This window comes from Xenopus tropicalis, chromosome 2, assembly GCF_000004195.4.
Source record: "Xenopus tropicalis strain Nigerian chromosome 2, UCB_Xtro_10.0, whole genome shotgun sequence".
NCBI lineage: Eukaryota > Metazoa > Chordata > Amphibia > Anura > Pipidae > Xenopus > Xenopus tropicalis.
Window position 1 is genome coordinate 34,638,457 of NC_030678.2, and position 25,134 is coordinate 34,663,590.

Consider the following 25,134-nt stretch of genomic DNA (forward strand, 5'->3'; position numbering starts at 1 on the left):
GTGCCCAGGCTGAGCACCAGAAAGAGGCTTACTAATGCCATAAAGAAGACGTTCCGGAGGATTTGGGTAATATATCTTTTGCCATTGTCATTTGTACCATGTGAACCTTTACCATTTTACTAACTGTGCCTCAGTTTACAACTGCATGTATATGGGAACTGTACTGCTAGAATCACTGTGCCTTTATTTCACATACTCTGCTCAGTGTAAATCCAATCTAAAAGACATATGTTCGGGATATGTTTCTGTCTATTGATTTTATCTATTAAATTAAAAAGTGCATATAGATCATGTTGCTTATATAGTACCTCTCACATCTGAATCCTTATGGGAGAAAAGGGTAATGTTTTAGTCCAATTTGCTCCTCCAGTTGGAAGGGACAGCGGGACAAAAAAATTCCCCTGTATACAATTACATGGAAAATTAAGCCCTAGAAATATTATCACTGCAGCATTACTGCATTCCCCAGTCCTAGTGCTATATCTACTTCTGTGTAATTTGGTTGGCCCCCTTCTGTGACATCAAAGGGCAGGAACCAGGTAAGAAGTTTGGCACCAGGCTTATGCACACTGGTCACTGACAGTGGCCAAGTTTCTTCTGTTGGAAACTAGGTTGGGCCAGCACCATTCCAGATGCCGTAGATCAAGACTAAATTTTTTTTAAATTCCCAAAAACATGTCTGTAATTTATTCTCTTTTCAAACATTTTTAACTCTTTCTTTCTTATAATTTCAGGTTTCCACCAGAAGACTCCTTCCGGATTTTCTCCCCCATGTCCAAACCCCTCCTGCTCTCTGATCCTCTTCCCTGTCTCCATCCCTGATCCTCCTCCTTGTCTCCCTCCTTGATCCTTCTCCCTGTCTCCCTCCTTGATCCTTCTCCCTGTCTCCCTCCTTGATCCCCCTCCCTGTCTCCCACCCTGATCCTTCTCTGTGATCCTCCTGCCTGATCCTCCTCCCTGTTTTTCTCCCTGATCCTCCTCCCTGTCTCACACCCTGACCCTTCTCTGTGATCCACTTGCCTGATCCTCCTCCCTGTCTCCATCCCTGATCCTACTCCTTGTCTCCCTCCCTGATCCTTCTCCTTGTCTCCCTCCCTGATCCTCCTCCCTGTCTCCATCCCTGATCCTACTCCTTGTCTCCCTCCCTGATCCTTCTCCTTGTCTCCCTCCCTGATCCTCCTCCCTGTCTCCATCCCTGATCCTACTCCTTGTCTCCCTCCCTGATCCTACTCCTTGTCTCCCTCCCTGATCCTTCTCCTTGTCTCCCTCCCTGATCCTTCTCCTTGTCTCCCTCCCTGATCCTTCTCCTTGTCTCCCTCCCTGATCCTTCTCCTTGTGTCCCTCCCTGATCCTTCTCCCTGTCTCCATCCCTGATCCTACTCCTTGTCTCCCTCCCTGATCCTACTCCTTGTCTCCCTCCCTGATCCTTCTCCTTGTCTCCCTCCCTGATCCTTCTCCTTGTCTCCCTCCCTGATCCTTCTCCCTGTCTCCATCCCTGATCCTACTCCTTGTCTCCCTCCCTGATCCTACTCCTTGTCTCCCTCCCTGATCCTTCTCCTTGTCTCCCTCCCTGATCCTTCTCCCTGTCTCCATCCCTGATCCTTCCCCCTGTCTCCATCCCTGAAGCTCCTCCCTGTCTCCCTCCCCTATCCTTACATGTGTTCCTGTGTTTGTGTGTGTATTGTATAGTTGCACATAGCCATGATCCAGGGTGTAACACCGATTGCCATTTGGAATTAGGAAGGAATTTTTCCCTTCAGTGCAGATTGGCCTGAGCACTAGGGTTTTTTGCCTTTCTCTGGATCATCGTCTATGCATTCCATGAAGTCATCTTCTGGTCCCGGCATCATTCTGGCTCCATCATGAAGGCCTAGCCAGAAGGTATAACCCCTAGGGCGGGGCTAGAGCCTGATCCTTCTCTGTGATCCTCCTGCCTGATCCTCCTCCCTGTTTTTCTCCCTGATCCTCCTCCCTGTCTCACACCCTGACCCTTCTCTGTGATCCACTTGCCTGATCCTCCTCCCTGTCTCCATCCCTGATCCTACTCCTTGTCTCCCTCCCTGATCCTTCTCCTTGTCTCCCTCCCTGATCCTCCTCCCTGTCTCCATCCCTGATCCTACTCCTTGTCTCCCTCCCTGATCCTTCTCCTTGTCTCCCTCCCTGATCCTCCTCCCTGTCTCCATCCCTGATCCTACTCCTTGTCTCCCTCCCTGATCCTACTCCTTGTCTCCCTCCCTGATCCTTCTCCTTGTCTCCCTCCCTGATCCTTCTCCTTGTCTCCCTCCCTGATCCTTCTCCTTGTCTCCCTCCCTGATCCTTCTCCTTGTGTCCCTCCCTGATCCTTCTCCCTGTCTCCATCCCTGATCCTACTCCTTGTCTCCCTCCCTGATCCTACTCCTTGTCTCCCTCCCTGATCCTTCTCCTTGTCTCCCTCCCTGATCCTTCTCCTTGTCTCCCTCCCTGATCCTTCTCCTTGTCTCCCTCCCTGATCCTTCTCCCTGTCTCCATCCCTGATCCTACTCCTTGTCTCCCTCCCTGATCCTACTCCTTGTCTCCCTCCCTGATCCTTCTCCTTGTCTCCCTCCCTGATCCTTCTCCCTGTCTCCATCCCTGATCCTTCCCCCTGTCTCCATCCCTGAAGCTCCTCCCTGTCTCCCTCCCCTATCCTTACATGTGTTCCTGTGTTTGTGTGTGTATTGTATAGTTGCACATAGCCATGATCCAGGGTGTAACACCGATTGCCATTTGGAATTAGGAAGGAATTTTTCCCTTCAGTGCAGATTGGCCTGAGCACTAGGGTTTTTTGCCTTTCTCTGGATCATCGTCTATGCATTCCATGAAGTCATCTTCTGGTCCCGGCATCATTCTGGCTCCATCATGAAGGCCTAGCCAGAAGGTATAACCCCTAGGGCGGGGCTAGAGCCATTATTGCACACTAAAGGGCAGGGAGAGGGAGAAGGTAGGCTGTGATATTAATAAAGCCTGTGACTATAGATTCATAGAAAAGAAGGCTCTTCCAGCTGCCATTGACTGCTACATGATCTCAACAAGTTTTAGAGTATTCTCAGATTCTGAATTGTTGCAGTTCTGTTGCATAGTGAATCTCAGAAAAGTTGCAACTTTATTTTTCCCTGTGACTTTTAGCGTTAAAAAAATCTAAACGGAGTAAAAAAATCCAGCTGTTAGTATATGGCCCCTTAATGTTATGTTGTAGTCTGAAGAACAGTGTTTGGTCTCCTCGGGGTCTTTTAATCATTGTTAATCAGTCGGCTAGCAACAGTGTTTTAGGAGCCAGGGGATTCTGCTTTTAATAGTAATTATATTTGCAAATAACTTTTAAGCTACAACAAATGTGTAAGTAATGCATATTGGAAAGTGGTTAGAATTCCAATTTATTTCCCTGTACAAAAATAGCAAAGGTTGCTTTAAAATTTTCCCTTAATATTTGTCAGTAGTAGAGCTTCCCAGACTAAGGCTGGTGCCTTTGGGGGGTTTCAGGCTATGAACTGCAGTTCCCAGCCTGAAGGGTGAGATTATGTATGCAAGCTGATTTGCTACTCTGGAACTGTAGCGCAGGTTTTCAGACTTTTAGGCCTAAAACTGGATATGAAAGGATAATTTAAGAGGTAAATTAAAATGCCTTTCATGTGTTGATTCCAAGAGCTGCATATTCAGTTGCAGTCATGACCACCCTGCTGATTTATTTGGCTGAACACAGCCTTCCTTATCTCCTCCCATATTCTTCCTGTTGTATGATGTCTAAAATGGTGAAGAAAATAAACTAAAAGTCACGGTGCTTGCAAAGAGTCTTCCCTCTCCCATGCTCTCTTTAAAAGCAGCACCAGAAGCACAAGTATATCCTGAACAGATAAATCTCACAGTACCTAATGGGGTTTCAGTTTAGTGAAAACTGTAGAATGGGAGCTTCATATAAATAACATGGGAAAACTGTGACGTCTATACTATGAGGAAAAGTCATTTCCTACTGCAGAGGACATGCATGATATAGGCCTAGTGTTAATAATTTTCAGTGACTTCAATTAGACATATTATATACAGGCAGCTCTCATTTTTGGATTCTACTGAAATCAAAGCAGCAGTTATCTGCATATAGTGGTTTATGTACGAGGTATAACTAAGAGGACCCTTAGGACTGCAAATGTCACTCCACCACCAAGAATCATCCCAAGTGAAAAACAAATGCAGGTCCACGCCGCTATCTTATTTACCTTTTCCAGTCCAGTCTAGGGTCCATAGCTTTTCTACTGTTTGTTTGTTTTTTTTTTGCTGGTATCTTTAAAAAGGGGCAGTTCATATTTAATTAATCTTTTAATATGATATAGACTGACATTCTGAGACATTCTGCAATTGGTCTTTTTGGTCAGCAGCTCTCCACCTTGGAATTTCAGCAGTTATCTGGTTGCTGGGATGCAATTTATCCTAGCAACCAGGCAGTGGTTTGAATAACAGTCTGGAAGATGAATTGGAGAGGCCTAAATAGAAACTTTTGCAATTTACATTATTTTTTTTTTTCATTTAAAAGCTATTAAGCTGTTTTAAAACTGCAAATATAAAGAATTTATTAATTTGCTGGTCAGAGACTGTACAATCTAAGAGATATACAGTGGTGTGAAAAACTATTTGCCCCCTTCCTGATTTCTTATTCTTTTGCATGTTTGTCACACTTAAATGTTTCTGCTCATCAAAAACCATTAACTATTAGTCAAAGATAACATAATTGAACACAAAATGCAGTTTTTAAATGAAGGTTCACGTTATTAAGGGAGAAAAAAAACTCCAAATCTACATGGCCCCGTGTGAAAAAGTGATTGCCCCCCTTGTTAAAAAATAACTTAACTGTGGTTTATCAATTTCAATTTTCAATTTCAATATCAATTTCTGTAGTCACCCCCAGGCCTGACTACTGCCACACCTGTTTCAATCAAGAAATCACTTAAATAGGAGCTACCTGACACAGAGAAGTAGACCAAAAGCACCTCAAAAGCTAGACATCATGCCAAGATCCAAAGAAATTCAGGAACAAATGAGAACAAAAGTAACTGAGATCTATCAGTCTGGTAAAGGTTATAAAGCCATTTCTAAAGCTTTGGGACTCCAGTGAACCACAGTGAGAGCCATTATCCACAAATGGCAAAAACATGGAACAGTGGTGAACCTTCCCAGGAGTGGCCGGCCGACCAAAATTACCCCAAGAGCGCAGAGACAACTCATCCGAGAGGCCACAAAAGACCCCAGGACAACATCTAAAGAACTGCAGGCCTCACTTGCCTCAATTAAGGTCAGTGTTCACGACTCCACCATAAGAAAGAGACTGGGCAAAAACGGCCTGCATGGCAGATTTCCAAGGCACAAACCACTTTTAAGCAAAAAGAACATTATGGCTCGTCTCAATTTTGCTAAAAAACATCTCAATGATTGCCAAGACTTTTGGGAAAATACCTTGTGGACCGACGAGACAAAAGTTGAACTTTTTGGAAGGTGCGTGTCCCGTTACATCTAGCGTAAAAGTAACACAGCATTTCAGAAAAAGAACATCATACCAACAGTAAAATATGGTGGTGGTAGTGTGATGGTCTGGGGTTGTTTTGCTGCTTCAGGACCTGGAAGGCTTGCTGTGTCTACCAAAAAATCCTGAAGGAGAATGTCCGGTCATCTGTCAACTCAAGCTGAAGCGATCTTGGGTGCTGCAGCAGGACAATGACCCAAAACACACCAGCAAATCCACCTCTGAATGGCTGAAGAAAAACAAAATGAAGACTTTGGAGTGGCCTAGTCAAAGTCCTGACCTGAATCCTATTGAGATGTTGTGGCATGACCTTAAAAAGGCAGTTCATGCTAGAAAACCCTCAAATAAAGCTGAATTACAACAATTCTGCAAAGATGAGTGGGCCAAAATTCCTCCAGAGCGCTGTAAAAGACTCGTTGCAAGTTATCGCAAACGCTTGATTGCAGTTATTGCTGCTAAGGGTGGCCCAACCAGTTATTAGGTTCAGGGGGCAATTACTTTTTCACACAGGGCCATGTAGGTTTGGATTTTTTTTCTCCCTAAATAATAAAAACCCTCATTTAAAAACTGCATTTTGTGTTTACTTGTGTTATCTTTGACTAATAGTTAAATGTGTTTGATGATCAGAAACATTTTGTGTGACAAACATGCAAAAGAATAAGAAATCAGGAAGGGGGCAAATAGTTTTTCACACCACTGTAAGTTCAAAAGTAAAACACAGCAAAATGGTAGTCTGCACCCAGCAGAAAGAAAGTGCATATAAGGTGTTAATGAAATGGTATCTTACCCCAAACAGAATCTCCAAAATCTACCCCAATAGCAGCCACATGTGCTGGAGAGACTGCCACCAAAGAGGTACGCTACACCATATTTTTTCGGCTTGCCCCAAAATCTCTAACTTTTGGCTGGAAATGGGCAACTTGATACAAACAGTCCTAAAAACACCAATACATATAGAATTATCCCACTTACTATTGGGACTCCCCCTCCCAAAGACCACCACCTCGACCCAAAAACAGGTTAACCAAATAGCCACTGCGGCTAGACTAGCAATTACTGCTAAATGAAAATCTACAGTAGTCCCCACCATCCAAGAAGTCATTTCCAGGGTAGAAAACAATAGAAAATTTGAGGAAATGACAGCACAAATATCCAACACACTACAAAGACATAATATCTGGGATAGTTGGGACTACTTCCAAACCATGGAAAATAATAACACTCCGCCTACCTGAAAATTGGGCCTTCTCAGAAAGCCACTCAATGAAACCAAGCGGAGAGCCCCACACCAGCATCTCCCCCATGGAGAAACTGACGCCACTAAAACAAATCCAGTGACAACACCACAAAATCTGCCTCACCTTGCCCCTCTATAACTCCACGTTAAAAACGGTCCTTTATTTTGTTCCTGTTTTGCTTTTCTTGCCTTTTTTTTTTACACTTTCTTTTCCTCTTTTTGGTTTATAAATGTTATAAATATAACAATGTACAAATAATGTAAAGAGACATTAAACAGTTTGTACAAAAAAAAATTTTTTTTTTAAGTTACAAAAAAAAAATAAAACACAGAACTCCTTTGATGTTGCTCTGCTCAGGAAAGACACAAGGAAGCAGTTTAAAAACAGCTTAATTGCTTTGAAACAAAAAATAATGCAAATTGCATTAGGTTTTTAGAAGAGCAGATATCACCGTATAATGGAGAGCAGATACTTAATGAGCATATCTCACTGAGTCAGATAATTGTCTTACACGTTTTATGTTCACATGATACTTAATCATAGGCAAAAGATTATAAAAACACCCTCAAAAGAGAGAAGTGATAGCTTAAAAGATTTAATTGGGCCCACGGAACAGGTCAGATTGAGAAGGGGTGCCCAGGGTATTACAAACTGGTAAGTGCATTGTTGGAAAATTTTCAACATGGTCCCTAGGTGGACTGGCAATCTGTGGATTCTGGCAAATGCCAGAGGGGCTTCTGTGAGATGCCATAGAGTCTAGACCAGGGGTCGGGAACCTTTTTGGCCGAGAGAGCCATAAACACCACATATTTTAAAATGTAATTCCATGAGAGCCATACAATATGTTTGGCCGCGGATGCTGCGGGGCAAGGTCGGGTGGGTCCCAAGGATGCCGGATGCGGATGTAATGCAGAGGAGGGCGTGGCCTGCGCTTGGCGAATAGAAGGCTTAGAACATGTCTTCTATCCGCCGAGCGCAGGCCATGACCCCCATTATTTTTTTTTATTATTTAAGATTTAGTAGCGAGCCAGATGCAGCCATCAAAAGAGCCACATCTGGCTCCCGAGCCATAGGTTCCCTACCCCTGGTCTAGACAGTCTGGTCCTGGACATTTGTAAAATGTTGTAGGTAGGCAGGGAGTTATGAGAATTGGGAAACGCTTAGTTTCCTCAACAAACCCTGTATGCCTATATAATTAGAAGTTTGCTGATGGAAAGCCTTATTTTGGTAGTATCTCCACACAAAAATGTTACCCTCCTCCCCTGAGGCAACCAAAGCTAGATAACTTGTAATCTTCCACTTAGAACCGGGGCACTAACCAAAACGCATTGGAGGAAGTGGGGGCTCTTCCTACATTTATTTCTATAGCCCCGCCCACTGACATAACATGAGTGCCTTCCAATCCAGTTTCACTTACCCAGGGAGATTTACACTAGTATTATGTAAGGTAAGAACAACGCTTAAAAAAGCAAGTAATAGCTGGGGGATTTAGTTTTCAATTCAACATTCCAAAAAAGTGTGACTTGCTCTGTGTGGTACAACAATAATTCTAGTATACTTCTACTTGATAATTGTGTAAAGAGATAATTACACTACATTAAACACTTAACAACGCCATAAACGCAGTCCAAAGCTGGCTACACTGTTTTAGCAAATAAAGCGGCTGATAAAATGAGCCGCCTTACAGACCGCCTTGGGTTTCCTACAGCTTTCCTAGACTCTGCGTGACAATTCGAGGCTACAATATTCTGCGACCGTTGATTGGTTAACGTGAAACTTTCTGACGCCTGATTGGCTTACACTTCTGCAAATCACCAACTAGCCGCATTGACAAGGCGGAAGAAGAAAGCAAACATGGCGGCGCCCGTCAGAAGTTTTGATGCTATCGGTAAGTGGTGCTGTTATAATTCAGTGTATGGGAAGGCGCGCCGCCGTATACATGTGGCGCAGTAGCTGACTGAGTATTTGTTCTTGTTTTCTGAAAAGAGGCTTCCCGGGGGAAGAAAGTGGCGATTTCAATCGCATTGATTACTGCCGTTTTGGGGCTTCCTTTGTGGTGGAAAACTACCGAAACGTACCGCGCCTCTCTGCCTTATTCCGATATCAGAGGGCTGGAAACCTTACAGGTGAGATCCTGGGATAGGGGCAAGTAGCCGAGAGGTTTCCCACCCTGCTGTTTTTTAACTACAAATCTGGACATCCCTATTGACAGCCAGATCAAGGTCTCCCAATAGGCAGAAAACTGCTGACATATGCAACTCCCTGTGCTGCCATAATGGAGTGCATTGAGTTGTTCCTGGGTCTGTATACACAGTGCTGCATGCAAGCTTGGTTTAAGCTTAGGATGGAGTTACCAGATCACTTGAAAATTCATAGACGCATCTAATGAATGCATGTTGCAGGGTTGGTTGTGTTTAAATGAAATTGCAATCAGTGAAACCCTTCTGGCTGCATTTTCCCTGGTTTTTCCAGTGATCTGGTAACCTTCCCTTAGGGCAGTGATCCCCAACCAGTGGCTCGTGAGCAATGTGTTGCTTGCCCAACCCCTTGGGATGTTGCTCTCAGTGGCCTCAAAGCAGGTGCTTATTTTTGAATTTCTGGTTAGGAGACAAGCTTTGATAAACCCCAGTGTAATTGCCAAACAGAGCCTTCTGTAGGCTTACAGTCAACATAGGGGCTATCAAATAGCCAATTATAGCTGTCATTGGCACCTCCAGGAATTTTTTTTAATTCTTGCGTTGCTCTTCAAAACTTTTTCCATTTGAATGTGGCTCACACGTATAAAAGTTTGGGGATCCCTGCCTTAGGGTCTTTGTATTCCATGGGAGAACAACTATGTCTTTTGACAGAAAAGCGATAGGGTGTGTTTTATAGCAGACTACATCATTTAATTATGTGAGCCCCGTGGCAATGCACTCAATGATGGACGAGGGTCCAGTTAAGGCTGATGCCACACGTGGCGTTTTTACGCTGCGTTTTTTCTCAGCCTAAAAACGCCGCACAAGCCACACAGCCCCTGACTATGGCGTTTTTCAGCCTAGTACTGGTGACGTAGCAAATCCCGTTTCCATGGTGCTAATAGTGCGAAATAGCAAAAAACGCAGCGTATTTCCGCTAGGTCTGGCAGCTGCCTTTGTGTATACATAGGAATAGCTTGCTGTGCAAATACTGGCGTATTTCGGCCAACGCTTGAAAAATCCGTGCTAAGGCATTTTCTAGCGTATTTACACATTGTGTGGTTTGCTTCGAGTCTTTTCAAGTTATTTCTATGGATGATGTTATCGGGTGTTTTTCAGCCGCTGAGAAAATTAGAAAATACGGAGTGCAGCGTTTTTTTTTTCCCCCCCATAACACTGTACATAAGGGTACACACCAATATCCACAGCACTGTACATACCTACAAACCAGTATAGTAGGCAATAAGGACCCTGCCTGCAAGGACTTGCAATCTTAAGGGGCTCTTTTGTAACTGTTGTCATGCTGTTCTTTAATTAGCTCCATCTTACTGTGCCAATTGAGATAATATTTGGGAAAGCAACACTGACTGCAGAGCAACAAAGGAACGTTCCCTCAACTGGTTTAAAGGAGACAGAGACTGTACTAAATGGTAAGTAAATGTTTTCAGCAGACATATATTTATTATTGTCTCTGTAGGCAAAGTCATATATGGCATATATGGGCGTCACTGTAAGAAATAGATATTTATTTATAACCAAGAGTGAGTTATTGGGAATAAGGCAATTCATATTCCTTTTAAATAAAGGACTAAAAAAAAAAGAGACAGAACAAATACAGAGAAATCTATAGAAGCCAAGTCCAATACATAGTGCCCACAGGACATTTGGAATGCCTGATTATACAGTAATTAACAGTTCCTAAGAAACATATAAATGCCACTGGAGTATGGGTATTGGACCTCTTATTCATAATGCTTGGAACCTGGGCTTTTTCATATAAGGGTCTTTCCTTAATTTAGATCTGCATACCTTAAAAATGTATTTAAAGATTAAATAAACCCAGTAGGATTGTTTTGACACCAATATGGATTCATGCAGCATAGCTACCATAAAGTAAATTACAGTAAAAAAAGACATTTTTGAACATTAGAATTATTTGCTTAAAATAAGAGTCCATAGGATTTCTCCTTCCCACAGTTCAGATCTTTCTGGATAATGGGTTTCCAGAAAACTGATACCTGTTCTAGACACTGGCATTCATAATAATAAAGCTATACCCCTGTAGTATTCATTGCTTATCTATTTCCTGTTGATTGGAAACTGTGTGCTCCATACATGTATAATCTTTCCAGTTAATTTTGTTTGTTTTAATCAGCTCAGACAAGTATCACCCGTCACTATGAGTTCAAGTATAGAAGGACAAGCGTTGATGAGGAGGAAGCACTTGGTCTGAAGAGTTTGCAAGGTACTGGTGGTTTCTTAATAAAATGCTTTACCACCCATTTTCCAAGAGGAGAAAAAATGTTTGGTAAAATAAGATTATTGTTTTACATAGCACTTTTATTTTCATCCAGAGAAAAACACTATGGACACTGTGTAAAATGTAAATAAAAAGAATGGGGTGATTTGCAAATCCATTAAACCCTATATGTATTAGTAGTTAGTTAGTATTAGTACAATACAATTGTGAAACGGAATACGGAGAAATGCTGGGGAGTGATGTGCAACAAAATCATCATTTTCTTTGGGCAAATTGTGCAAAATGTCAAACCTATTTGATAAAGAAACTGCACTTGTGATTATTATACTAGCCATTGTGAACAATTTGTAAACAAACTGAATGCCTGAGTTTTTGATAAGAAATTTTGTTACCAAGGTCCCTGGCACCTTGGTCTTAATCACAAACCAGGAGCATGTATGCTGCAAGCTGGGACCAGATTGACTTCCCAATAAAATGTTCTTGTGTCTGCAGGGGCCCTATCTCATCTCATTTATACCACACCCTTGGAAAGTTAAATCCATTTAATAGTTCCCATCATTATAGTGAAAACGTCTTTCTTACAGTCTTAATGAATGTCCTTTCTTAAAGATTCCATCCTAGGATCTTTCTCTTATGCCCAGTATGTTACCCCAGACAAAAAACCCGGAACCATTAAGTCAGATTTTGTGTGGAAATGCTTGCGTATGCAAAATCCAATGCTCGTGCCTGCACTCTGGCTAACACAGTAGTTCCAGGTGCAAGCAAGGAGGAAGGATGATGCCAACATTGGGGCAGATTTTCATGGCATTAGCCTTACTCTTGTAGTGAAAGGAAACCTGTGTATTCAGGGCTGCCACCGGGGGGGGGGGGGGGTAGAAGGGTTACACTTGTGCCAGGCCACATGAAAATCTGCTTCGGGAAGGGGGCCTGGTCGCAGTGCGAAAGTTATGCAAAACTTGCCTAGAAACCTGGCGTTACTTGCCTAGAAACTTAGGTAACTTGGGTACAAGCAAAAGACAATGCAGAGAAGGGGCAAACTCCACTCACCACCAATGAATTAAACAACTTAAAGGTACATTCTATTTCCCCCCAATGAAGTGACTGACTAATTAGCACATTTATTCATTTTAACTATTTATATGAACTGATTATTATAGTGAAACATCTGCTGGTTATTTTGGGAGCTATTTACTGCATTTTATTAGTGCCTCCTACATGAAGTTTCAGCAGAGGAATGACTAGTTATTGGGCTCCAAGCAACATCATTGGGTCCTTACACTTACGCAATTTACTTAACTTGTGCAAACACTTACTTTACTTTCAAAGAAACTTGTATAACCTACGTATAGACTCTACTGACTGCCAGTTAAAAGACTGACTTATTAACAAATTATTTTACTACTTTTATGAACCACTACTAAATTTGTGCAATTTACTTAAATTGTGTAAAAACTTATGTGGCAGGTAGGAAATCCACTGACTGTTAATGAACTGACTGTTAATAAGCACATTAATGAAACTCTTTCTGAACTGCTTATTATAGGGGACATCAGCGTTTATAATGTGCACACACAAGGGGCGGGGACAAAATTTTGGCACTGCACTTGTGTTTGTGGGGGGCCTCCATATACATAACTTGCACGGAGACACAAAGTTTCTGATGGCGGCCATGTATGTATTTATAATTTTTTTATGTTTATTTCTTTTTCCCTCATGCAGATGCTAATAACGCTCTCCAGAAGCTGGGTGAAACAGCACATGGTTCCATTACTATCTTCATTTTACCAGAATCTTCTGTTCTTCTACCCAAGGTAAATAAAAGACGTGTATCATTTACCATATCGGGAAACAACCCGTTGTCAAGATCTGTAATATAATTTAGTGTGAGCCAAAACTAAGAGAGTAAACATAGTTTTAGTTCTGAAAAAACAGAAAAGTCCATAACACAGTCAAAATGAGCATGAGCATGAGCCTTGAGCTCGGAAACAGTATGTATGAGAGACTCAATGAGCAGTCCTCAAAGCAGTCGTGTAAAATTGAAGTAGAAATGCGTTTTATGTTCTTTTAAAAATTTAATACAGTGTATTAAGCCTATAATCTTAGGGCTACAGCTCAGGGTTTTATAATAATTCACCAGTTCTCAGCAATGACAGTGAAAATGCTGGGTATCGCCACAGGTTTCTTAGATCAAATTTGCAGCCATACCCATCCCATGCAGGCCTGAGCTGTAGCCCTAAGGTTATAGGCTTAAAAAACTGTATTAAATTATTAAAAGAACATGAAACGCATTTCTATTTCAATTTTACACGCTTTGAAAACTGCTCATTGTCTTGTAAGGGCACTACATTTCAATTGAGACCATGGTATGAGGGTTACCTATCGCTTATAAATAGGAACACAGCTTATTCAAAGCCATACTGCCAATTAAGGTGTCCCTACAGGCCGCTAGGTTCTGTTTTGATATATCTATTGTACGAATGATGATACCTGGGCTTAGTACTAGAATATACAGATTGCATGCTATGATACTGGCCAGTTGATGTATGCAGGTTTTATCTTTTATTTTATAGACCCCCATATTTTTTTATCCATCTGGAGGCATTTTTCCCCAAAATTTTTGTGTGTGTATATATATATATATATATATATAATATCTCTATAGAGTATTATTATTGATATGAAATACATGTGCTCAGCATACCAGTTGTTTTTAGATGCATTTGTTGCACCCTGTTTGCCTTGCCTGTTCTTTTGTTACAGGCAATTCTGTGAAAATCACTTCAGCATGACTGTTAAATTTTACTTTCAATTTCAATATCTTTATATGTGAATTATTCAGTGTAATTCTTGCTTTCAGGGAATCAGAGTTTATATTGGAAAGCATCGCATCGCATTAGTCAGGTGTGCCTTGAGTACATCTTTGGGTTCTGAAGACATCGCCAACACTGTCTACAAGAAAGTAGAGCATGTCATTCAAACCATGTCATTTACGGATGAAGCAGTCACGGCAGCACTGTCTGATAGGATTCCCATTGGCAAGTTCAGCAAAGAAGACTTTGAAAATAGCAGGCGTGCATTTAAGTCGAGTGCAGGTACAAGCCTCTCCTACATAAGTGTGGCACACTGGCAATTATCACTGTTTCGTTTTACAAAGTGATCTATGACAGTTCTCTTTATTTTGTCTGTGATTTTTCAGGGGAAAAAAATGTCTAAAAGCAAAACATGGAAAACAGAACTTTTACATTTGTGCAGATCCAAATAAGATTCTTGCTCTGTGCATCCCAATATGGCAAAACTGTGGTCTTTGAACCAATGAACGTCTTATAGGCAGTTTCATTGATGATCATTTTGCTCATCAGTGACAATGGAGGGAGGTTTATATGTGGGGGAAAAAAGAACAAATAGATTTCCTTATGTGTCCTTTGAGAGAGTTTATTTTGAGTATATATATAATGCCCATGTTGGTTGCTGTTCTTTTCTGTTCCTGTTCCCTCCGGTCTTCCCTTTTCTCCCACGCTTTTAGGGTTTAAAACATTTCTTGTAAATAATGTAACGTGCTTGCACCAAGTCCTGATTAGTAATCCCTTTATTAGGAGAATGTGACTCAGTTCTGAATAAATACAATTTCAACTAGGTGTGGTCAAGAGGGAATTCATTATAATTATTAGGCAGTGACACCTTCTTTCTGTTTGTCATCCCTTTATATTTTCAGTAAAGAGAGATCTTTATTTTACTATAAAAGCTGAATTAAAAAAAAAAAAGCTGACAAAGCCTGAAGCAACCTCCTTAGCCTTAAGCCAGCCAAACATGCACCAGTATAATCTTTTGTGCATTTTTCAGACCGTGTGGGGACTCCAAATTGTCAACCCGATAATATTTGTACCATGATGATCGGTCAGATAACAATAAAATCTACATGTTTTGTGTATCTGGTTATATCCTTGGGGGACCTACAATGGAAATCACTTTTGTACGATTAGTGTCTGCCAACTATTTTATGTTCAGAAGATCATCTGATTTGTTATTTTTAGGGCTTTATTCCATAATTTCAGTCTGAATGTTGGTTTTAGATTGTTGAATTTAAACGTTCAATCGACATTCGTTGGAAGACAAATAAAATCTGTACATGGATTGCCTCCCTTTAGGAAGGAAATCTGAAACATCTGTAAATTAGATGCAATGACTTTGAGCTGTGCATTAAATGCATCACGCCTAGCACATCCAGTTCACTGTAATATGGCTTGGTACATAGCTTTTTACTTGCTTTTCAGAAGCATTTCAATGCTTCTAGAATTGGTTTATATTGGGTTTTCCATTGACAACTAGTTCCTAAAATCTGCTAAGCCAGTGAGACTTACTGGACAGAGGTGGAAGTAGAATGCTGCAGAAATTGCTTATATGTTGGTCAAGAAAGGAAGATACATCTCTGTCCTTAAATTGTGGCATTTGCGCTTAATAACGGATAAGCCACTGGTGTTTGCAGTAATGTTTGGAAACTTTTTTACAATCTGTGGCACATTCAACTATGTATAGATATATAGTGGCTTAATGACATCCATTCTGTTTTTCAGGGTATGAAATTACATTCAGCTTGCTAAATCCAGATCCCAAATCCCATGACCTAAATTGGAACATAAGCTCAGCTTCAGACCAGTATATTCAGCCATTTTTAGACAAGCTGCAAAACGTGGCTAACTTCTCCATGGATTCACAGGTTAGTCCTGTGTGGATACAGCAGCACAGAATTATATTGTTCTAACCTGTAAAGTATTTGCCATTTACCAAAGAACTTGGTTAATGATTTGTCAAGATTGTAGGATATGTCTGTCAACTCACTAAAAAGGAGGAGAGGTTCAGGTGCGCTGATCTGAGCCTTCAGTTATGGGAGTGGATATCACCATTTTTAAAAAGCAGGCACTCAGTGAGCAAATCTTCAGGAAGAATTAATTAAAAATAGTTTTATTGGAGTACCATAATCACCTTACACATTTTGTGTTCACAGACACACTTAATCATAGGCAAATGATTGATGCCTGTTATGAATTATGGTTTTATAATAGAAGAGTCACATAAATTTATAAATAGTACAAATTTACAAATAGTTTACAGTTTGTATTATATATTTTTATCATATTAACAACCTAGTAACAGCAGTCTCCCGCCAGTTTAAATACGAAAGCGAGTATCATATTAGGTTTATGAGCTACTGTACTGTACATTATTTAGCATCCATGCTCATAAATAAATTATTTATTGGGGACTTCCTTAGCTTGCAAGGCAGAAAGCAAATGATTGATGAACATGTCATTTCTCTGTGTTTCAGACTTTATATTATGCTATGCTCGGGGTCACACCTCGCTTTGAGAAATCAACATCAAGCTACATACTGAACTTGCACAACTTACCTCATGTCATTAACCCAGTGGAGGCTCGGCTAGGTAAGGGTGCTGAGTTCAGACAACTGCTTATAAACCCATAAGCTGCCCTAATTAGATGTGTCTCATGCAGATATATATTATACAATATAATTTATTATACAATATAATTTATTTAAATAAAAATAATCTATTGGTCTATTTGTATTATTCACACTTTTATCTCGCATGGTTATCCTTGTGCAGGCTCCAGTGCTGCCTCTCTGTACCCAGTGCTGAACTTCTTACTATACGTTCCCGAGTATTCCCACTCTCCTCTTTACATCCAGGATAAAGATGGCAGTAGAATTCCTACAAATGCGTTTCACAGCCCCCGTTGGGGAGGGATCATGGTAAGTTCTGCTCATAGCTGTGTTTCCTGAAGTAGGAAATATAGATTTATTTTTATGTACTTTGCAACCGTCGGCTCCTGTTTATTAAATTGTTGATGCCTTTATATGACTTGTAGTTATAAAAGCACTTGCAGTTATTGTATAGCTGATCGCACCTGGCCCACTCTTGGGATACCTTACAGGTGGTAACAGAAAAGCTCAAATATTTGTACCATTTGGCTACATATGTGGATGCTGCAAAACTGTTTTAGCCAATAACACCCACATACATAAAGGACCAACTGGTCAATATGGTTTTTACTTTATCTGCTGTGGTCTGTTCACACCATAATTTAATTGGCCAAATCACAGGGCAGATGGGCCACTCATAGATTGATGGCCATAGTTACAGTTGTAAAATGGCTGAATACTGTATATTCATGCTTTTGTGGGACTATAGGAGAGGTAGCACATTAAAGGAATACTGTCGAGAGAAAACATTAGTGCTTTTCCAACAGTTTGACTATGACTATGACAATCCTGCATTGTAATCTGTTTTTTAAAGGCACAAACATATTTAATTTAATTTTGGAATTTTACATGGGGCTAACCATATTCTTCATTTCCCAGGGTTTCATAGTCATGTGACTTGTGCTCTGATAAACTTCAGTCACACTTTACTGCTGAGCTGCAAGTTGCAGTGATATCAGTTGCTTGAGAAGCTTTCTGAGCATATACTGTAGTTTCCTGACATATCCATAGAAGAAATGCATTTCTATATAGGAGACAGTCAGTGCCTAAAATCTAGATAACTGCTGCAGTCTCAGTTTTGGTTGCTCAGGCCTAACTAAGGAATCATGATTTCAAAGAACTAATTACTCTTCTCTTTAAGAAAAATTCCAGGTCATAACCATTGTCTATGTCTGTGTTTCTAGATATATAATGTTGATTATGGAAACCTTGGAGAGCTGCAGTTCCCGGTACACATTGATATTGACATGGTGCGAGTGATGGAGGTTTTCCTGACACAACTGCGGTAAGAAATAGGCATTTGTAAGTTGCTAAGATTGATGATGCTAGTGCTAATTATTATTTACCCTATTCTAACCAGAAGACATTGTGTCTGATAATTGTAACCAGTGCTGCTTTTTGCCTTTCAGATGATGAGACAAAGATATTTTTTATAATCATACCACCTCTAAGGTTGGACCTGAATTTGTACATTCCTTTTCTACAGCTAAAGGGCAACTTAAGCCTACAAATCCCTCCCACCACAATTATTATTTTTTATTATTTATATTAGGTATGCACCGAATCCCGGATTCGGTTCGGGATTCGGGCCGAAACCAGGGTTTTTTTTTTTTGAAGGATTCAGTTTCGGCCAAATCCACGGTCCCGGTTGAACCGAATCCTAATTAGCAAAGTGGGTTTGGTGCATCCCTAATTTTATATAGTGCTTACATATGACATAGGGCCAGCTCTGGACTGGGATTCAAAATAGGCCCTGGCATTACACAGACCCCCAACAGCTGCACGCAGCGCCGGATCTGTCTTGTGGCCGCCCCCATTGGTCGCCCCTCCCCCCCCTGTGTACGCATGCGCGAACGAGCGTCCCCCACCTCCCCTCCCTCAGGCTGCGAGCGTAAGTGCGCATGCGCAAACGTTTAAGGTCCCATTAGGAGCAGTGGGGAGAGGTCCCCATTGCTCCGTGTGGGAGCCAAATTTAAAAATGTAGTTGCGGCAGGCTGCATGCCCCCCTAAATTTGTGTTGCCCTAGGCCCGGGCCTTTGTGGCCTCACCACAAATCCGGGCCTGGCTGCACAGGGCCAATAGTCACAGTCTACGACATTTACAGCAGCAGCTCTGGCATTTTCCAGAATCCAAGGATTGCCAATCCATACATCGTTCACATAAGTCCCTGCCCAAGCGGATCTTACAGTGTAAGGTCCTTATTACACACAAGAGTTTCTCTTGATGCTTCCCTGCTCATTTCTATTGTTTTTTTGAGACACCATAGAGAGAAATGAGCAGTGAAGCATCAGGAGAAGCTTCCTACTTCGGCTTTTGCCATTCCATGGGAGCTCAAGTTTCATATACATGATATTAGCAGTTTAAAAATTACCAGTACCATCATTTTTTAATTCTACATTGTAATTCTTAGGGTATATGTCTCCATTAATACAGGATATTTGATTAACACCATGTTCTAATCCAAACTAATCTTTTTGTATGTCTTTGTATTCCACCAGATTACTATTAGGTATTACAAAGGCCGCTGTGCCAGAGGACTACCAGCTTGAAAGCCCAGGAAACGAGGGTCTGACTGACTGGGAATTAGACAGTCTCCTTTGGTCTAGAGTGGTAGAAAATATTGCTACAGTAACTACCACATTAACCTCTTTGGCTCAGCTGCTCGATCAGATTGGCAACATAGTAATAAATGATATTGTTGCTTCTGAGGTAAGTGCAGTAATATGCTTGAGAGCTTTGTGTAAGTGAAATGTGCACAGACTGCCAGCCCTGGACACAATCCTCATATTTGCAGAGAATTAGCAGCCAAGTAAATCCAGCCTAATTCACTAGCAGCTGCCACAAGCTCAGAGCCTTCTGAATATGATAAAGCCTACAAGAATGGTATTGTTTATGCTGCTTTCCTGTTACTCATACTATACAAATATATCTTGTTTAGCATGGTGTAAAAAAGGGCTAAATAAATAGTATGAGCACAGGTAAACTGGAGTAGGTGTTCTGCCACAAACACATTGTTTATTTGTATAATTTAACCCTAACATTTTCATATACTTACTGTATAGTGCTACACCAACACTATGAATTATTGGAATTGGCTAGTAAGGCTACACCTATCATGAATGGTGACACAGATGCCTCTTTATAATACAATTAGATTCTTTATAATTCTCTGCTTTCTACTGTGCCGCAACAGTTTGTGGACGGTCCTTTCTAGTTTCAAAAGGGTAATAACCCCAGGCACAAAGTAAGGTACATACAGAATGGGTTTGGATCCATGAGAGTAGAACACTTTGACTGACCTGCTTAAAGGTCTGATTTCAACTCAGCTGGACACTTGTGGGATGAATTGGAACGCCAGTGTGAGTCTGGCCTGATCTCTATGTTAGTGCCTAATTTTTTATGAATGAATGGGGGCCAATTTGACCAATTATGTTGCAACTTCTAGTGGAAAGCTTTCTAGTATAGTACAGAAACTTCGTGTTACCACAACTTCGTACTGATACCTTCTGGTTTTGAAGATGTTGAACAGACAGGTGTCCACGTACTTTTGGTCATTTAGTGTACAATAAAGGTGGTCTCCTTAGCAGCTTGCCACCGCTCTGCAGCCATTGCTGCTACATGCAACACAGCTTCCAGGATGGGTGTGCACACTCATACTGTCTATAGAAGCCATAGATTGTATTTGAGTTCCCACACTGAGTACTTGATAGTTTGTTTGTTTTTTTTTTTCATTTTAGAGCTAACCATAAAGGCAAAGTGGAATTTTTTATTTTTTTTGTGATGTACTGAAAGTTTACAGATTTATAGTTTTTTCATGAAAAAAGGTCAATACAAAATGTCACATGTTCCCTTGTAATAGTAAGCTTTCTTTACTTTAGACTTAGGTGTAGACTTACTACCATATAGTATTTTACTTTACAAAACACAGATACCTGTGACCTTGCAGATATTTCACACCTTTATGTGAGATACAGGGTATGTCATTGTACCCTGCTGTATGTGTACATTAATCCCCTTTGTTCTCTTGCCCAGGTGTATCACGCAGTGTCCTCGGTTCAGACTGCCTTGTCTGAGCTAGAAGCAGGTCGGCTAGAGTCGGCATTTCAAGCAAGCAAGGAGGCAATCAGCTCTTCTGAGAAGGCATTTTTTGACCCCTCTCTCCTTCATCTCTTGTACTTTCCAGATGATCAAAAATTTGCCATTTACATTCCTTTATTCTTGCCCATGGCTGTTCCCATTTTTTTGTCTCTCATAAAGATTGCCAAGGAATACAAGCAAAGCAAAAAGGAGCCCTTAAAAACTGAATGAAGATTTTACCATTACTACCCTATGACTTCTAGGAAGAGAACACTATTGCCTGTGTTAATTTTTTAGTTTCAGTAATGTCTGGCTGTTTTACAACATTGTGGAAGTTGTACTGCAGCTCTTCTTAAAGCAGTAGACACTCTTGAGGGGATTCTTCTGATACAAAAGTAGATTTTGTTTTTTTTTCCCTGCAACACGTCGCTGCTTGTGAGAATATTAATGCCATTGCATGTTAATTTATCCTGCATGCAGTTCACCTGTACCACCACCTAAACTGGTCACTCCAGGTCCAGACTGGAAATCTGTGGATTCTGACAAATGCCAGAGGGGCTGCTTTAAGATGCATTTAAGATGGGTGTACTGGAAATGCCAGGGCCTATTTTGACTCCCAGTCCAGACCCGAGTCACTTATTTCTACTTAATCCCACAGAGAGGCTTAAAAACAAACAACATAATCTCAGGGAACCAAGGCCTCTTACTGCATTTACGATATATGTGTATATTTGTGCATTTATTTATTATATGTCTACTTGAACTACTTGTTCAACTTGTACAATAAGTTTGCCTTTGGGTAAAGTCTTGTTCTGGAAATCATAGCTGAGCCTGCCTTAGTTACCCTTAGAGTAATGTCCCATGGTGTGATTAGTCACCCGCGATAGATCTCTGCTACCGCGGGCGAAGTCATGAAAATTTCCCCCTTTGTGCGACTTTGGAAAACCAAAGCAATGTGTAGGCCTTTCCACCAGCGATTCCCTTTGTTGCTGGTGGAAAGGCATTTTGGGCGACTAATCTCTCTGTGAGACATTACCCTTAACCTTTATATCTCCTGTTATATTTAAAATGTTTGTAAATAGTGTATTCCACAAACAGATTTTTTTTCCAGGTAAATATTTGGCTATGGGCAGAATAAAAAAGGGTTTTTAAAGCCAGCACCACAACCAAGCCAGTAAACCCCGGTAACTGGAAAAATGAACTATTATGAATGCACAGAGGCAGGCTGAGAAGTGAATTTGTGTTTCTAAACTGGCAGAGCCCAGGCTGGGTCATAAAATAAACATGGTTAGCAAAACTTCTATTGTTTATATATGGAAATATTTTCAGACTAAATTGAGCTTTCTGTGGCAGTACTTATAGACAGGACTAGTCTGGCAAATGCTGTAAGAGGCCATAGACTGTCACTATTCATTGGGCCACTATACTTTAAATCCAAGGGCTAATTTTGTATTTCAGTTTGAAGGTGCTTATAGGTTTTGTCCTGTTCTTTAAATAATCATATTTTTCTTCAAGGTTTCCCTGAAAGCCCACAATGTTCTGGCAAAGTGAGGGTTGTCCCCAAAAACGTAATAATTGTCACTTTCTGTGGCTGTTAATAAATGGGTTAAACACCCTGTGCATCACATGTGTGACGCTAGCTTCCAGTATTCTTGCACACATCGATACCAGGCCGAGCATATTGAGACTTTATGCACTACATGGAACTTTGTGGAGATATGCAAGCACTATACATGCTGCACTTCCAGAGTGTTCAGCCCCAATTCTCTGTATTAAGTTTCAAATTCAATTCAAAGGTGTTAATTTCAAGTGTTAGCCTGAGGACCTGATTGTGGTTGGTGGGGTTTAATAGAGCAAATAGGCAAATACATTGTTTACATAAAGGAGTCCTATTCCATGAGAGTGGTGTTGTGTGGCACCTCAGTGCTGTGAAAAAGAAGTATAAAGAAGTGGGAATTATATTTTCTTTAGCGCAGGAGAAAGCAAAATTGCAACCATTTTTGTTGTTGTAAATATAGGGTATCATGGAGTGGAGTAACACCATTAAAACATTTAGAAAGGAAAATAAAACAGAAGCGTTCAGGATGTTATGTGCAGGAATGGGAGAGATTTATGGATTAAGGTTGTGGGCTGAGGTAACTGGAGATGGTTTGGGGCCCATAGTGTTTGAGCTGTGAGGCTACACTATTGCACCCAGGGACTATGGGACTCTAGTTATTGGCGCATTATGTAGAGACAAGCCCAAGAATTACAGTTTTCCCTGTGTTTTTCTAAAAAATTAGGTTTTTTACAGCTCTTCAATTCATGTCCTCGTGATTATTTGATCAGTGACTCGCCCAGATTATAACTTGGAATATGGATGATTAAAGCATATTGATTTGTTAATATGGGTCCAAACCGCAGTTTTTGAAGGATAGCACTGAATTGTGGAGCTGAAACGGGATGAGGCTTAATCAATGTGAATTGGATACTGAGTAGACCAGGGCTTGGCTGGTTAAACTGAGCCTTACAGGTTGTTTGTTTTTTTTTTCTTTTTTTTTTAAACCTAGCATGTGTAGTTGCTAGTAGTGATAAGTGAACCACAAGGAAACCAAGCCAACCCTCACCTTTTTAGAATTCATAGTGTGCAGACATTTCTTTGACCTGAACTTGCCACAGACATCAAAGAGGGCCGGCAGGGTGGTGCAAAAAAGGTTAACCACTAATGGGGAAGCGTTGGTTCCAAGTCTGGACCCTCAGTAAGGCCTTGCAAGCATTTCTGTTTTTTGGGCAGTAATTCTAGTACCTGCTATCCTCAGCTGCTGTGCCTCTGGAGAATGTACTGTTTGATGAGTACCTTATTATAAATTTACCTGCTTTAGTGTAGTTCTGTGACAAATTTCTTGGGCTTGTGGGTGCCCAGCAAAGAGATATTTGCCCTGGGCCCACTGGTACCTAAAAGTGGCCCTGACTTTAAAGGGGAAATCCGGCTTCCAAAGCAAAATCTGTTAAAGAACCCCACACAACACAGAAACACCTAATATACCTATCACTGTAATCTATTTCCTCAAAAACTATGAATAAATACCATTTTTTATGCTGAAATCCAGCTGCAAAACAGTTCTTCTCTTTCTGTATCATTTGAAATCCTGGCGGGGGAGGAGGTACTAAAACATTGATGTTACAAATTGTAACAATTTCTCCACAGCTAACATACAGCATGCAGTGGCAACATAATCCACAATGCAGGTTGAGGAGAGTCGATTTTATTTGTTGTGATTGGGTGGAAGCAACTCAAACAACAGTTGTTTCTTTTTGCTGCAGGTAAATTCATGCTAATTTATGTTAAAGGGGAAGGAAAGTCATTTTGGCATTTTACTGCCAATAAATTTGCCACATTAGTGCCACCAAAACACTATATTTATTCTGCAGAAACCATTACCATACCTGAGTAAACCGCTTTAGAAGCTCTCTCCATTTGCTTAAGATAGCAGCTGCCATTTTAAGTAGCTTCCTTCCTGCATCTCTAGTCGTTATAGCTCAGATCACACATTCCTAAGGGAAGGGGGCGGGAGTTCTTAGCATTCTTGTGGTAGGGGGGAGCAGGAGAGAGAAGAGAGCTGTGCAGACTCTGGCCAGGGGAATTAAGGATATTTCTGATTGAGAAAGTCAGACACTGGAAAATCATGTTTACAAAAAAAAGAGACAAGAAAGCCTGTGTTTCTTTTGATAGAAGACTCATTACAGCATTACTGTAAGTGCTTATCGCTGTATTTACATACAGTGGTGTGAAAAACTATTTACCCCCTTCCTGATTTCTTATTCTTTTGCATGTTTGTCACACTTAACCCTTTAAGTGCCATGGGACGTAGATTCTACGTCCAAGGCACTAAAGGACCAAAGTGCCTTGGGACGTAGAATCTACGTCCAATGGCACTGTCGGGTTTACAAGCGCTGCGCTCGCTTTTAAAGCAGCGCAGCACTTGTAAACCCCTCAGATCCCCCTAGGCAACGAGCAGAGGAACATATACTCACCGATCCGGTCCCCCAGCGCCGGCGATCGGGTCCTCCATCCAATGACAGCAGTGGGCACGCGTTGATGACGTGTCCACTGCTGTCCCTTTAAATATCGCCGCCTACTGTCGGCTCCCTCACTCCTGCTGCGCACGTTGGACCGGATGGAGCTCCCCTGCTGCCTTCCTGCTGGATTTATCGCCCCTGATCGCCTGCCTGCCTTGGGTAAGCTGAACTACAACTCTCTACCACTGTTTATTTTGCTTATTTCTATCTCAACTGTCTAAAAAATTTTTTTATTTTTTTTTCCATTTTTTCTTCTATCTTTGTCATTATTACACTTTTGTACACATACACACTTATTT

At 41.1% G+C, this 25,134-nt stretch overlaps 1 protein-coding gene across 2 annotated transcripts; it reads left to right on the plus strand.

Moving 5' to 3' along the window:
• The first annotated feature begins 8,436 nt into the window (after window positions 1–8,436).
• pigs (phosphatidylinositol glycan anchor biosynthesis class S) lies at window positions 8,437–23,814 on the plus strand. 2 transcript variants are annotated; one of them, NM_001112953.1, is given in 13 exon segments: window positions 8,613–8,653; window positions 8,752–8,891; window positions 10,261–10,372; window positions 11,098–11,187; window positions 12,922–13,013; window positions 14,060–14,294; window positions 15,774–15,916; window positions 16,526–16,640; window positions 16,824–16,969; window positions 17,884–17,984; window positions 19,198–19,408; window positions 20,732–21,714; window positions 21,770–22,073. In NM_001112953.1, coding segments are annotated over 12 exon segments (1,695 nt in total). In that variant the 5' UTR covers window positions 8,613–8,619; the 3' UTR covers window positions 21,008–21,714; window positions 21,770–22,073.
• Window positions 23,815–25,134: the final 1,320 nt, after the last annotated feature.